Source organism: Bacillus rossius, chromosome 12 (assembly GCF_032445375.1).
Source record: "Bacillus rossius redtenbacheri isolate Brsri chromosome 12, Brsri_v3, whole genome shotgun sequence".
Taxonomy (NCBI): Eukaryota; Metazoa; Arthropoda; class Insecta; order Phasmatodea; family Bacillidae; genus Bacillus; species Bacillus rossius.
The window spans coordinates 16,933,638-16,948,684 of record NC_086339.1 but is presented as its reverse complement, the minus strand read 5'-3'; the positions used below and the strand labels follow the sequence as shown (position 1 = coordinate 16,948,684).

The following is a 15,047-nucleotide window of genomic DNA, read 5'->3' as shown; positions in this document are numbered from 1 at the left end:
AGAGAGAGAGAGTGTGTGTGAGCAAGTGAGCGAAAGAACCACTTTTCCTGCTGTTTGTTTTCAATTTATTTCCATTTGTTGTTTGTTGTTTTCACTTCTGATGAAATTTTTATTTATTTTTTTATTTTTTTAAACAAAGCTTTATACCTAGTTATCTATCCAATAACGTTTAAACCATAGATAATATACACAGCTCATAATTGACACTTAAAATGGGAACTTTATTATTTTGAGTGTTATCACTATTTACGCCAGAGGTCTTCATTTCTAACAATCAAAAATTTGCAGGCAGGAGTACGCATAGTAGAAATTGCAATATCTGGTAGCCTGTTTTACCAACAGTTATTAAATCGCATTGATTGAATTACAGTGAGTCGAAAATACGTAGTAACTTTCTACTCGGCTAATAATGCCATAGTCTATGCAATGACCATTTCAATAATAACAATTTTGAATAAATTTGCACTTTAATATAACAAATCCAGTGAAAAATTAATTCACTTTAGTTGGTAGCCACATATTGTGTGGTGTTACTTACCAGATAGTTTTACATCTCCTACTCATTTACTTAGAACATGCCTTTTTATTACAAAACAGCATTAAGTGTTTTTCACACAGTTTAAATAACTTTTACTAAGCAATTAATGTGAGGCCACTTAGTCTTTGACATGTAATTAGCACAACCTTGCACATCCAAGTGCAACCTAAAAAAATTTAGTTGGCATTTTATGAGAAAGTACATAATGTTAGCGTAGAGATGGCTACTGTGTCGGCATGTGTACGCAATCTGTCTGCTGGCATAATCATAGAATATTTGTCCTAGGTTAGAGCAACCCCAAATTAAAAAGCTTTAAAAAAAAATCATGTTATTGACACCAGAACAATATCTATAATAGCAAGACAACAGAAAGATGAAGGAAATGTTTGGAGCTATAACTTGTCAATCAGCAGTTTTAAATAGACTAAACTTGTATGGGGGGGAAAAAAAAGGGGGGGGGGAAGATGGGAGCGGATTAGTTTGTAAATTCCTTACTTTTAAACTCTACAGCATAGAAAATGAGACCAGTCATAAAGTAAAGTTCTGCCATGGAAAATGCCATACTTCGTTGGCTGGCTGCTGTAGGAGTGGTTACAAGCAGGGGTGAAGATGGAAGGGAAAGAAAGTAAAGAAAAAAAACATGTTATACGCTTATACTGCTGTAGCTATGTCATCATTCTAAAAGTGTTTTATCCTCACCTTCCTTTCCTTTCCTTTCCACCCACCCACTGTGTTCAGACTCCATGCAACAGCGGGCATGAGTACTGTCATATTAGAGAAATAGTAGCTTTAAGCTTTTCAAACTATCTTATGCACCAGAAAATATTGACTGTAAAATTGTTTGAAAATTTCATGACACTGTTTCAAACGATTTTAAACGTTTCGTAGCTTATCTATGTGGAACCTCTCTATAATGTACCTCACTTTAAAATATAAAATATTTATTTTCAGATGTTTTCAAGATAATTAATGGGTATACATTTTGTAACATTTCAGTGTTAAATACTTTTATTATTAAAAGTGTGAGTTTTTCCCAGGGCACATTGTAATGAGGTTTCACTGTATTTTATATGTGCTGTACCATAAAAAAATTGTAAACCCACTGAAAAAATTTCAGATAAAATATACTTTGATTATGATTGTGGACGTTCATTGTTGATGTTTTGCATCGCAGGTGTTGCCCGGTGGAGATGCTACCATCAGGATATGGCGATAAGACACTGCTGCGATTGACTGCGTTGAAACTGGGCTTGAGTAATGCAGCATTTCTGCCAAAGCGAGCTTTTCAGTTTGGGTCAAGAATCGCTAACAGCAAGGAGAAAGCGACTGACGTGTCGCATCGGCTGTGACGTTCGCAGGTCAGAGCTGGCATTGTATTCATGTAGCTGCTCTGATCCAAAATGAATTTTTTTTAATAAATAAATTTTTTTATTGAGTTTATCTGTGTGTATTCATAAAAAAAAATTGTACTGTGTCTTTTGAAGCTCATTAAAAATTCTGTGTTTATTCAGATTTTCAGAGTGACTAGTGCAGAAAACAATTCTGTTCGGATTTAGTTCTTTATCTACTTGGCATAGTTGTCAATGTATGCATGAACCTAGGATAAAAATGGAGTTCAAAAACTTTATGATTAACTAAGATAGTTAATTAACCTTGTGCAATAATATTTTCCTACAACTTTTATGAACTTTTTCTCAAGACTGTAGTGATAGTTTTCTTCTTAAAATTATTCATCCAAACAATCATTTTTTATTATTTTATTTTTAAATAATTTGTTGTAAATTTTTGTCTACAATTGTTTTCTGTATTTAAAAAAGTAATTTTTTTAAAGGTATTCATTGGCTGAAGGCGTCTGACGTCATGTAGAGGGTGATATGCAGCTGGAAGTTTCCCCGTCAACACAACAGTATGCGGTGATAAAATAAACTCGTCATTGTGAAAAAACTAAACAAGAAACATAAATTTTTTGCCCTATTCCTTAAGGTACATAGCCTATAATGGTTTAGTTTTTAATACCTCATTCACTATAATATATCAGGAAAAACTTAATATACACCACACACTGATTTTAAGGTTTGTCAGGTGACTTGTTAAGATGTTTATTATCAAAGGATATTGCTTTCCTGATGACACTAGAAAGTTTATGTAAGCATGCAAAATGTGCACTAAGGATCAAATATCAAAAAGATGTTTTCTAATCGATGATGGATATACCATTTGTACAGAATTGTAAGTTTTTGGGTTCACATTTGTACAATGGTAATCACTTTAGAAAAACTGTCTCAAAAAATGCTCTTGGTTTTTAGTATATTTTTAAGGAATATACCTATGTTTAGAAGATCTTAGACATGTTTGTATTTAGGTTCAGGTGTATGTAGGTAGTATGTGTACGTGCATGTACACATATACCTATGTATGCAAATGTACATATATATGTATATATGCGTGTTACTCTATTTACTTTTCTCCTATCTCATTGATTTCAATAAAGTTTTTATGGGGAGGATTTCTAAATTTTAATTTATTTAACTTTTGTATTTTGATTAAAATTAAGTTACCAAACATCATAATTTTATCTAGGCCCTAAACGATAAAATCCGCAATAACTTGTTAAAATATTCAGTGCTTCAAAAATATTTAACCAATAAAGCATGTATAATTTCAATTTTGCTTTATAAACACTTTGTCACTCTGGGTCCCTACGGGGAATTATTTCTGACCTATGACGTGTCAGAGCTATCGCTGGCTCTTGTATCTGAGTGATGCTCTCACCAGGACTCCATCATAACGGGTGTGTGAGGTAAATATATAGCCTCTCCCGCTTACGGCAACCCATAGCCTTCAAGTGGCGCCAGCGTTGACATAACTGATATGGGCAATGCCGGGGGTGCTCACTGCTATGACTCGGTGTGTCGGAACAAGTATTCTGGTAGGCTAGTGGGATGAGGACGGGTGACTACACCCGTGGATCATCCAATCACCTATCGGGGGGTTTTCGACTCCCAAACCCTAGGTGGTGTCTCAAGGCATCGGGCTTACAGTTAAGAACCCAGGATGCGAATGGAATAGTGAAGAGCGGATGTGTGGCTTGGGGTCACCTCTGGCTGGGTCAACCCGGGCCTTAATAGGTTGTAACCCATTGACAGGGGAGAGTTTGAGGTGAGTAACTAAGGATATCCCTGACCCTTTTGGGGGTGACTCGATGCCAACAGCTGCCCGGGACAGCACTCTACCTGATTATGAAGGTTGCCATGGGACTGATCCTTTACTAGAAGAAAGGTATTATTCCCTGATGAGGTTTTCTCAAACGGCCCTGGATCAGTGTTGGAGATGGACTCATGGTAGCAATGGTAGCTCCTATGCTTGGAGTATACTCAGAGGAGTCCCCGCTCTGATGACGAGTGGAAGTGGTGAATTACTTAAAGCTCGTGTACTAGCCTGCACAGCTAGTAGAGGCAGATGGCCTCAGCTGGATCACGAGTAACTGGGTGACCAAGGGGTGCCAGAGATGTGATAGGTGTGGGTCCGTGTCAGTACCACTGGTTCCTCAGTGGGGGCTTGCACTGAGGGTAACCGGGGGTTATACGGCAGGTTAATGGCTGATTCGGTGGCGCCGATGTTGGGACGGGTTTCCTCAACCTCTCGACATAACTGTTTGGCTGTCAATAACCATTCCGCATTTGGAAGAAACAGCATGTCCGTTTCTTGGCTTTCAGAGTCCATGCCCATGATTAGAATTTATTCCTATGTGGATATGTAAAAGAACTATCCTTCACTCCTTGGGAAATAGTTACCGGGGGAGCGGATGTGCACAGTTTTGTAGACCGCGAGAAACTTATTACTATACTGCCCACTGAAGTCCCAGGTTAATGATGCATTGTTAAATTTTCTTGCACATTCAGCCTGGAGGCAGCCCCATGCTGGCGAAACTAAAGAGCCCAAGGGCAAAACCACACTACTTGACGACAGGTCCATGCCTCGTTGCCCGTACAAAACTAGAGAGCCCAAGGGCAGGTCCACACTACTTAACGCTTGGTCTACACCTTGTGGCCCGTATGAAAATAAGAAAATAATAAAAAACGTAAGCACGTTCCAGCGGAACAAAGCTAATGAATTTAAGAGATTAGAAATTTTGGTCCAAGGTGAAAGATGCCGGCCATGGGGCAGATTAAAAATGATTAAGATAAACTTATACCATTTCAATGAGTTCAGAGATGGCAATGAGAGACAATTGTACAAACAAATGTTAAAGGAAACACCTCGGAATTCTTTTTTAAACTAGCTTTTTTAAAATAGGTCAATCATTACTTAAATTTTAAGATATATTTGTTTAACTATATTGTTTCTAATGCTCCATGGTGCTCGAGCACGTCTGGCCTCAGCACCTAGTGAACGACAACTGTTGCGGCCCCGGGAGGCGCTGCACCACACTGGTTGCATACAATTGCTTTTTTTAATTAGTTTTTGAATTAATTTTACAGTCCAGTGAGCGGTGTAAGGATACATACATACACTTGGCGGAATAATACACACAGTCGCTGTTCGGTAGCCAAACGGGTGCTATGGATGTATCGAAAGCAGGGGCCATTTGAATATGTGCATTTCATGGTGCTATGAGTGCATTCGTCGCACATGCCTGGTTGAGGTGCCCTTGAGACCAGGGGCTTAGCCGGGGGGGGGGGGGAGGGTAGGTGTTCAACCCCCCCCCCCCCCCTTAACATCAAATCTTTAATTTCTTATTCATCACTCAAACAAATTTCATATTAAATTTAATAAAATTTTTATCATTACAATATTTAAATTTAAGTACCGAAAACTGCTAAAATAGCACTATTTTACACCTTAAAATCCAAATTTTTCCGGGGGAGGACCCCCAGACCACCCACTTTACTCCCCCCATACACAAATCCTTGCTATGCCACTGCTTGAGACATAACGGCCTGTGCAACCAGAGGGAGCTCCGGTGGTGAGTGTGTAAGTAGAAAATCTTGAGTTTTGTTTGCTAGAAATGATTGGCATAGTTGTGATTTATTTATTTCTTTATTTTATTTAGAATAGTAACATATATAAATATATTACCATCACACTACATTCCGACAAAATCCACATGGAACTGTGAAGCCAGACTATAGAAAAGGTGTGTGAATTCAAAATGTAAGGGTATGCAGTTGCTCCATTTTTAAGAGCACCCCCCCCCCCTTTTTTTTTGTCCATACAAAATCATTGATTATATCTTATGAAAACCGTACCTATTGGAAAGAGCTTTTTTTTTTTCCAGTCACTGTGGAGCAAAGTCCATTTTGATGAACTCTCCTTAAGCTTAATGTATATTTTTGTGAACAACAACTTATGCCAGGGGCCAGGGGCCAACTGTTGTCCAAGGGAAGTGAATGTAAGATTTTGGATGAAATATCTAGAAATATATTGGGTAGAGGCCCATCAACCCAGGAACACATTGGGCCCTGAATCAGAGTATAGGTTAGTCAGGCCGCCAAGGATTAATAATATCCCTTTACACTCTTTAGATATGTATTCTGTTGTCAATAAAAAAGGTTTGCGATATGATGTTTATATAAAAAGAGTTGATAAATAATATTGATGGAAATGTGACAGGCAACTGCACGTTTGCCTCACAGAAATTCATGCACAGTTTATTCCTGCTTTACGCTGCTGAGCATTAAAATAGTAAATGGTGAATAGTGGCAATAAGCGCTCCACAATCACATTCCGCCGTGCGGAGGATCCTCAACACTTATGTGTTCGGGCATGCATTATGGCCTAAATGGATAAGAAATGAATATATGGACAGTTGTCTGTTACTAAGTGAGAGGTGGTGTCTGTATAGTGATGCGTTAAATATATTATGTGTGTTGGTGCATACTTAGTGTTGACTCTCAATATATTTGAAAAAAGTACTTTTATATGTTCTCTCTCCTATAACCGAGCAAAACTTTCAAAGTAAATTACAGTATTTTCTGAATCCAATATGGCGTTTTGTTTAGCGAAATATCTTACCGTTGGTTTTATCGCATTTGTACGGGAAATGTGGTCCAACGTAAACAAAATATACTACCAACATTTGAAATTAGTTCAGTTGTTTACAAATAGTTGTACGAAGCTTGTGCGTTGGGTGTGTGAATAAGCCGGGAGTTATCTGAAGATTATTGATCCCAGTGAAAAGAAAAGGTTACTCCGTAATTATTTGAGTGTTTTTGTAATAGTACATATTGTTAACTTCAAGTATTGCTAAGGTAAAAAAGTTTTTTATTATAGCGGTCTCGTGTGTGTTCTAATACCATACAGTCTATATCGCATTATGATAGTATACGGTTTGTATCACGTGGAATTTAAAAAAAATTAAGTTATACAGAACCACATAATGATTGTAACTTATTCGAATTACCGTAACTTCAGAATTAAATTGTATAGGCGAAAATTCTGGCCCACACTGATAGTCTAGCGGGGGGAAAAATATAAAACTAAGTTTTTAGCTTGTTTCTTGTTAAACTGCGTTTAGTAATTTTAATGTCGCTAACTTGACCTAATCATTTGTCATACCATTTCACATTATTTAAAGTACTACCTAACTAAATCAAACGTCCATACATTTGAAAGTTTGATAAGGTTAGATTACCCATAGTTGAATTACTATTAAAACATATGACCTGTTAGGTTAACTTAGCTTTATTAAAAATACTGTAATAATGGTGTGTACGATTGGTAAAGTTAGGTTAGGTTAGCAACAATTATAATACTGTAAATTGATGTGAACTGTTGGTTAGAGTAATTATCGCATGTCGTGGCTTTTTAGAACGGAAAAAAATGATCGGAAAACATGGTTTTCACATACTTCACACATCCCTAAATTTACTCAGAAGGGATGGTTTGTAATTCCTACTAATTTGTGAAAAAAATTAAAATTTTATATCTTACATTACAATACCTGTACTTTTCTGCTGCCACCATTCATAGTTTACCAGTAATAATAGGATATATGATTCCGAATACTAGAGATATTCCTGAATTAGCCCTGCTCTTACAAGCGTTTTGCAAATCCATGTCTACTAATGTATTTAGCTTATGTGCTTCAGCATAAATTGAAGTTATTTATCGCAAGTATTATATGTATATATTTTTAATTTGTGTAAAAGCAATTTACTCTTTCTTTTCCTCTGTTTTCAGACTTTAAATACTACATAGTTGTGATGATGGACATAAGGCCCAACCACACTATCTACATAAATAATTTAAATGAAAAAGTCAAGAAAGAGGGTAAGTAATTTAACTAATTTGTCTTGTACAGATGGTTGCCATTTTTTTTGGTTATAGTTTTTATTTCCTTTTTAGGGATCTCATTGAACTGTAAAAAGGTTTCATGAAAGAAATACTGTACTTGCTACAGAAATGTTACATGCATATATTCACACAAAGATTTTTTACACTTGAAACATCTCTATAAACAGCACATTAACATTGTTTGCAGTCTATTGTGCATTTTACTGTGTCAAACCCACACTGTGTTCCATGGTTATCTACTGTTAAACTACTTGAAGTATCACAACTCCCTCTTAGGAAATGAATCATAATCATGTAAGGACTTAAAAAAAAATATTATTGGGATTAGTTTTATATTTAATTGTGGTTCTTCTTAAGAATTAGCAACATTTGATAGTAATGTTTAAATCTAACAAGTGTTAAGATATAAGTTGAATACCAACACTTCTTTTGTGCAAAAAGTTTTTAAAAAATTCCAAAATACATTTTAGAATTTTTTTATATGTTGCTATATGTAGTAGTTCCCCCCTTTATAATCATCTAAGTAGAGGTTTGATTAAGGTAGTCACTTGTGAAAAATTGTATTTTTCAGTTTAACAGTTGGTGTAAATTTATTGTAAATATAACCTGTTATGTAAATATAGGGACGTAAATTTATGTAGTGTTTTAATAGCATAGTCGAGACTTTTTCTCCATGCCCTGATTCTTGTCACTGTCCTACTCTTTTCTTGATACTAGTTGCAACTTTATCCTGTGTTTCTCCAGATATCCTTACTAATATAGTGTAGCCGAGATTGTTTTAAAAAAGACAGGGACTTTAATGTCAATACGTTACGGCCGTGACCAAGACTGTTTTCTGCCCTAATTTGTTTGCCAGTTCAAACATATCTGAACTTCTAGTGAAAGGGAGGGGAATAATGAATATAAAATGGATATTTATGTCACTGTAGGACTATGCAGCTTTTTGTCCCTAAGATTGTTACAATTGTGAATCTCTATTGTGTACTTAGTTTTATTGATAAGTAAATTATTAAATATTTTGTTCTTTGTTCAAGTGGATACAGAAGTGTGAAGTTTAACTTCTAATGCCGGGTACATTCAGATTGAGGCACAAAACAAAATTTTGTCTCATAGTACTTGACTTCCATGTATTTACATCAAAGCAATGCACACAGAATCAGACGTGGCACGACGCCACAAAACTGTTGCGATCAGACACAAAACGACAACATTGAATGACTGCTCCAACTTCGTTGCAAGCAGACTGTCTGCTGGCTGCAGTGTTCTGCGCATGCACGAGTTTCAAAATTTGGTCGACAAAGGCATGCCTTAGTGTGTTTATAGCTGACTGGTTAAAGACTGTTTTTCATTGTTACTTTAAATTGAGTAAATGTTCACACTTAAGTGTTTTAATTGATTTTTTCTCAGCATGGAGCTGGATGCTGATTAATTAGTATGTTTAGCACAGAAAAGATCTACTTATATAATCCATCTTTAAAGGAGTATCATGAAAATTTGATTTCACTAATGTGAGAAGAAACAACGTAACCAGAATACTGTGTTAAGCTGTCGCGAGGCATCGCGTCTTGTCTGATTCTTTGTGTGCCCAGCCTCACAAGCATGGTAGCCATTGTTGCTTTGTTCTACTTAGCTCTGCGTTGTCCGTATACTGATAACCTCAGAGATTGCGTGAAGTATTTACACATGTTATGTTTTGTTGTGCAGAACTCAAGAAGTCGCTGTACGCCATTTTCTCACAATTTGGCCAGATCTTGGACATTGTAGCAATGAAGACTCATAAGATGCGAGGGCAGGCATTTGTCATTTTCAAGGAAATCAACAGTGCTACGAATGCACTTCGTTCAATGCAAGGATTCCCTTTCTACGACAAACCAATGGTATGTATGTGATGTGACGTAAGCCTATGTAGCAAATATTATATATAGGTAAAGGTTTTTTTTAAACTTGGTTTTTCCGTAGAAACTAACTTAGGTCATGAATTTCTCTATATGGTCTTGTGAAATATACTTTTCATAGTTTCTGGGTATGAGGGGAGAAAATTGCATGTGTACCATGAAAGAAAAAAAATGGCTTATAATTATTACAAAATTAGTAACTCTTCAATTAAAATTTATAAGAGAGTGGTACAGATGTGGATCCTGTAAACAAGTAAGAGTTATAGTTTTTATGTATGAATTGTAATAGAATTTATTCAGATATTACAGTAACGTACTCTGCATTTCAATGTAAGTTGTAATACCTCGACTTACACTACCCCATCTTACGCGAATCCGGAGCTACATAATTTTTAAATATTCTCTTCCATTTTTACGTCTTTAGTTTTAACATCTCGCGACTCTTGATTATTCGCTCCATTCACAATATGGTTAGCATTCTACAAGAAAATTTTGGCTGAGAAGAAAAGTCTTTGATTTGTCAGATGACTTGGTTTAATTTTATGAAGCCTCCTGTGTCAAATAACGTCAGTTTACATTTCTGCAATTCATAATAATATAACTTGTATTATCTAAGGTTTTATTACTAATTTTTTTCTTAATTGTTTCTTTAGTTTCCAGTCACAATTCAACATATTTTAAACGCAAAACTGTACCCTGATTTACGCAAATTTGATTTACAGGGTTATCACTCTCCCACCTGTCGTGTAAGTTCAGGGTATTACAGTACTATCATTGGTTTTAATGGGTTGTGGTAATCTAGAGGTCAATCACTTAACTCCCACCAAAGCGACCGGAGTTCAATCCATTCTTGGGTCAATGCTGATTTTTCACAAGGGGGAAATGTGGCAGATGTTACCATGTGCCATTGGGTTTTTCTCGGGTTAGTCCTGTTCCTCCCGCCCTTCCATTACCTAAGTGCTATATTCTCGTCTCGTCACCTTTCTTAATCTTGAGAATGGGGCTCTATGGAGCATGGATCTTTTTAGCACTCAAAATAGATAAGTAATAATTTTGTGGATCAGTGCAATTTTAATTTTCTTAATTTAAAAAATGCAAATTAACAGGCTAATTTTACATCATACATCATTTGCTTTAAATAGGGATGTGTCTGTTGAATCCTTGAATTTACCATTGTACTTATAGTATTTAAAAGATTTGTGTTTATTGAAGGGGAGGGGGTATAGTCAAGAAAATGTAGTAATTACAAAAATTCAACTTCGATGACTAAAGTATACTATGTCAGTGTGTACTCATCCTGTGACTTTTCTCCAAAATATATTACTATATAATTTTGTAAATAAAATTATTAGTATATATAAATAATTACGGAAACTTAGTTAGTGAAACGAACATTTAAAGATTTTAACACAATTCCATAGTTCTTATTTTTTTTAGTTCCCTGTACACAATTTAATTTTTTACCCTTTGAAACCTAGATTCAGATTTGAGGGGCAAATTCGAGGTACTTTTGTGATATTAAAGTTCAAGAAACTTGGGATTTTTCGTATCACGTGTTTAGTAATTTGTGTGGTTGAGATGTGACGTGTGTGGAAGCAAACGGGGCACGTTTGCAGAGGATCCAGTACTGCAAGACGGACTCGGACGTGATCGCCAAGATGAAGGGGACGTTCACGGAGCGGCCGAAGAAGGCGAAGCGCGCGCTGCCCGTGGCGGCGGCCGTAACGGAAGACTCGGCGGTCGACATGAAGAAGGCCAAGCGCAAGGCGGCCAAGGAGCAGGCCCGCCAGCAGAGCCTGGTGAACGCGGCGCCCGCCCCGGGGGTGGTCCAGCCGCTGGCCCCGGCGGGCGGGTACGGCCAGCCGGTCCCTGTCGCCCACCCGGGTAGGTCCTGCCACTCCTAGCACTGGTATCCGCCAATCCTGTTTAATTTGAATCGAAAAATATCAAATTATTCAGGAGTAAACAATACGAATACGCTCGTGACCATGGGCGTCACGACCCCCGGGGGGGGGGGGGGGGTCACGTCCCCCCCCCCTCCCCCAATAATAAAAGTCTTCAATTTCGGCCCCCTCCGATAACATATTAAGTTTCGTAGTCTCTCCGGATGTTCAAAATTAATGATTTTGTTTGGATACAGCACCGGCAGATTTATGTTAACTGTGTTTTTTTTTTTACAAATTTGTTCTCATGAAAATATTTAAAAAAAAAAAAAATTATATATTGCAACTAACTATAATTAGAATATTTAGGAAAGAAAAAAGGCCTAAAAAAACCACCTTTTTGCACCCCCCCCCCCCCGCTTTTTTTTTTCAGGGGATGGATATTCCTCAACAACTAAATCAATTGAAGTCTCCCCCCCCCCCCCCCCCCAAAAAAAAAATATATATATATATCCGTGCGACGCCCATGCTCATGACTGACGCACTGACTCTGTAACGCTGTATACATTCTGTTGTCATGAGATTACAGTGTAAAATTGTCATTGCTCTTTGCTAACCTGTTTCTCCTAACATTACTGCCGAGTCCGTGGCACAAAGATAATATTCATGGGGGCATAGTGTCATATTATGATGAGGCCAATAGTTTCAGCGTTTTTCAGTTACAACTAACTAGAATCATATATTTTTTGAATACTCGCAAACCCCTATAATGAAAGTCATATTCTTTTTTAATTTGATTTTTTTTCTTCCTAAAATGTGGTGAAAACTTCATGCTAAATAAATAACTTTCATTGAATTAAACATTCCATGAATTACATATTTGTCACAAGAGTTAAGGTTTGATTGAAAATACTGATTAGTTACATAATTTTAATAGCATTTCAGAGCTTTGTGGTGCATTAACTTGAATTTTGGTGTTAGTTGCATTGACATGCTTTGCAGTTTTATTTTGGTTTTATCACTGTTTACCATATAATCTTGTGTCTAGTAATTACATTATCGACCAGTGAGCACTTCAAGAAAGCTTTATTATGCATAGGCAAGTCGAGTGTCAAGCCTGGAGTGAAATGAATCTGGAAACAATTGTGGCTCTACTTATAAGTAGAGACAAGATTATGTGGTTTTATTTGCAATCTGGTTTTTAAACAGGATATTTTGATGTTCATGTTATAGCTATTACATCATTTATCATATTATTCATCTATTTTAATGTTTCTAAATATTTATTTTATCAAATAGTGTGCTTCTGGCATGCTGCTTTTTAACCAATTTAAAACTGTAAACTACTTAAAGGGAAAAAATGTCAGAAAGTGAAAAAAAGTTAAGATATTTAAAAAAAATTTTATAGAAAAAATGGCTTTTACTTAAGAATTACCAAAAAAATGGTTAAGTTTCAATTAATAGGGTACAGAATACAAATTTTAAGGGGAGTAAAAGGCAAAAATGAAAATTGGTCCTAATTTTTTTAACTAACATAATTTTTACATAAATATTTTTGCACTGCTTTTGCCTTATTTTAACGCTACTTTTGGTCAATTTCATTTACATTTTTATGTGGTCTCTAGTGATGTTATTTCTTAGGTGCTTAAAGATGAGCATCATGTTGCTTTACTGATGCTTGTTGTATTGGCTAGTAACATGCGATAGTAACAAAATAACACAGTTCCTTGAATATAAATAATTTTAAAGCTTTTCCTTCTGCAACTTCAGTTTGAACATTATTTGAAAACAATACTTGTGTCACTTTTTTTGTGAGTACTGTATAGTGGGGAGAAAGTGACTCGTGTCTTGTCTGTCCCCAGTTGGACCTGTGTCTGCGGTTCCAGAGCAGCCACCCAACCAGATCCTGTTCTTGACGAACCTTCCAGACGAGACGAGCGAAATGATGTTGTCGATGCTGTTCAACCAGTAAGTTTCAGGTGTCTTTGAGGTCTCGCCTGTCGTACATTGTGACAGGCTTGTACTCGCGTGACGTTATGTTACAGAACGTTCTATCTACACAGACCTTGCCCATTCATAGTTGTCATTTTTTTTTTTTCATAGTTTTTATAATTGTGGTAATCCAAAAACCAACATTATGGAATTTTTAATTAATGTCACTAGAAAACAGAAAAATTGTACTGAAATACAAAGTGGCTGTAACGATAAACTCTAAGCGAACTTAAAACACCGGCGTCCAAGGCCAACAGCACGGAACCTACCCAAAGAAATATGAATGTTTGAGTGACTTCATTGGTGCCAAACCATAGAATGCCGGGACTGTCACTTTTCCTGTCCTGATGTAAGCAGTATTCTGCAGTAAGTTGTGCAAAATTGTAAATGGACCCGCAGAGCCAACTGTCCTTTGAGAATATCAGAAACTCCCTCCAAAACAAGTTTGTACATATGTACTTAGTAATTTACTGATCGATAAATCCTTTTAGAGAATAGTAAAAAAAATTTGCAAGAGGGATCAGGATCAGGCCTAACCATCAAATATTTATCCACAGCCTCTGGTATATATAACTTAAGTAATGCATTTTATGGCACATGGTCAAACTTTATATACTTGCTATTATGAACTGGTTCAGTTTTTAATGACAGTTGTAGTCTTGCTTTGAGTAATCAAGGTTTTTTTTAAATAAAAAAAATATTTACAGAGTGTTAACCTGCGAGTAGATATTAGGCAGTAACAAAGTATCTAAGCTAGGTAAATTTTTGATGTGTAAACATCGTAACTCTTGGTACATGGCATTTGGTAGGAGTAATTTCATGAAATTGGATAAGAATTCAATGAACAGAAATGTGACACAAAGATAGCGAACCCACATGTAACAACATAAACCTGTATGTAGTCATTTTTAAAACAATTTGGCTAACCATACAATGTCTTTGGATTAAGTTCATCGTTGCATTTATATTTTTAAAATAATCGACTCAGTTTTAAAACAACTTTAAAGAAAGCTTTCATGCAGGATTATTTATTTTCTGAATATTTGTTCCATGTAGGTGTTTTTACTGCATGAAGTTTTTTTATGATTGTATTTGATTTATATATATATATATATATTTTTTTTTCCTTCAGGTTTCCTGGATTCAAAGAAGTACGTCTGGTGCCAAATCGTCACGATATTGCATTCGTTGAGTTCGAAAATGAAATGCAGTCCGGGGCAGCAAAGGATGCTTTGCAAGGATTCAAGATCACTCCATCTCATGCCATGAAGATTTCATTTGCCAAGAAGTGAATCATTAAAGTGGTTGACTATAAAATTCCTTGGCTGGTATTTTGTGTGCAGATACAGGATAGGCATGGACTTTTTTTACATGTAATTGATGAAACTTTGTGGACTGAGTCAAAGTACAATTTCAAACTAAATAAAAAGTGAGTTAACAGTG

At 36.2% G+C, this 15,047-nt stretch overlaps 2 protein-coding genes across 10 annotated transcripts in view; both read left to right on the top strand.

Annotated features, from left to right (window-relative positions):
* LOC134537621 (asparagine synthetase domain-containing protein 1) overlaps nucleotides 1-3,005 on the top strand; it is a 51,467-nt gene extending 48,462 nt beyond the window's left edge. For 5 of the 8 annotated variants that reach the window (XM_063378279.1, XM_063378277.1, XM_063378280.1 and 2 more), the window contains 2 exons: nucleotides 1,713-1,896; nucleotides 2,370-3,005. In XM_063378279.1, coding sequence (XP_063234349.1) covers nucleotides 1,713-1,887 — 175 coding nt within the window. In that variant the 3' untranslated portion in view covers nucleotides 1,888-1,896; nucleotides 2,370-3,005. Of the gene's footprint in view, nucleotides 1-1,712; nucleotides 1,979-2,369 lie in introns of those variants that run through there. The other 3 variants (XM_063378273.1, XM_063378276.1, XM_063378274.1) reach the window with 2 other exon arrangements.
* Nucleotides 3,006-6,618: 3,613 nt separating this feature from the next.
* On the top strand, nucleotides 6,619-15,047 carry LOC134537619 (U1 small nuclear ribonucleoprotein A). 2 transcript variants are annotated; one of them, XM_063378271.1, is made up of 6 exons: nucleotides 6,619-6,724; nucleotides 7,721-7,810; nucleotides 9,539-9,711; nucleotides 11,346-11,613; nucleotides 13,475-13,580; nucleotides 14,737-15,047. In XM_063378271.1, the coding sequence occupies exons 2-6, from the start codon at nucleotides 7,744-7,746 to the stop codon at nucleotides 14,894-14,896; spliced, it is 774 nt and encodes a 257-aa protein (XP_063234341.1). In that variant the 5' UTR covers nucleotides 6,619-6,724; nucleotides 7,721-7,743; the 3' UTR covers nucleotides 14,897-15,047. The 2 variants fall into 2 exon arrangements, with proteins under 2 accessions (XP_063234341.1, XP_063234340.1); XM_063378270.1 differs by having other exon boundaries at nucleotides 6,623-6,789.

Bases quoted from the DNA above. Each gene is read 5' to 3' on its own strand.
- LOC134537619 (XM_063378271.1), top strand. From the start codon at position 7,744: ATGATGGACATAAGGCCCAACCACACTATCTACATAAATAATTTAAAT. The intron at 9,712-11,345 runs GTATGTATGTGA...GCACGTTTGCAG, and splicing joins CTTTCTACGACAAACCAATG to AGGATCCAGTACTGCAAGAC. The intron at 11,614-13,474 runs GTAGGTCCTGCC...GTCTGTCCCCAG, and splicing joins GGTCCCTGTCGCCCACCCGG to TTGGACCTGTGTCTGCGGTT.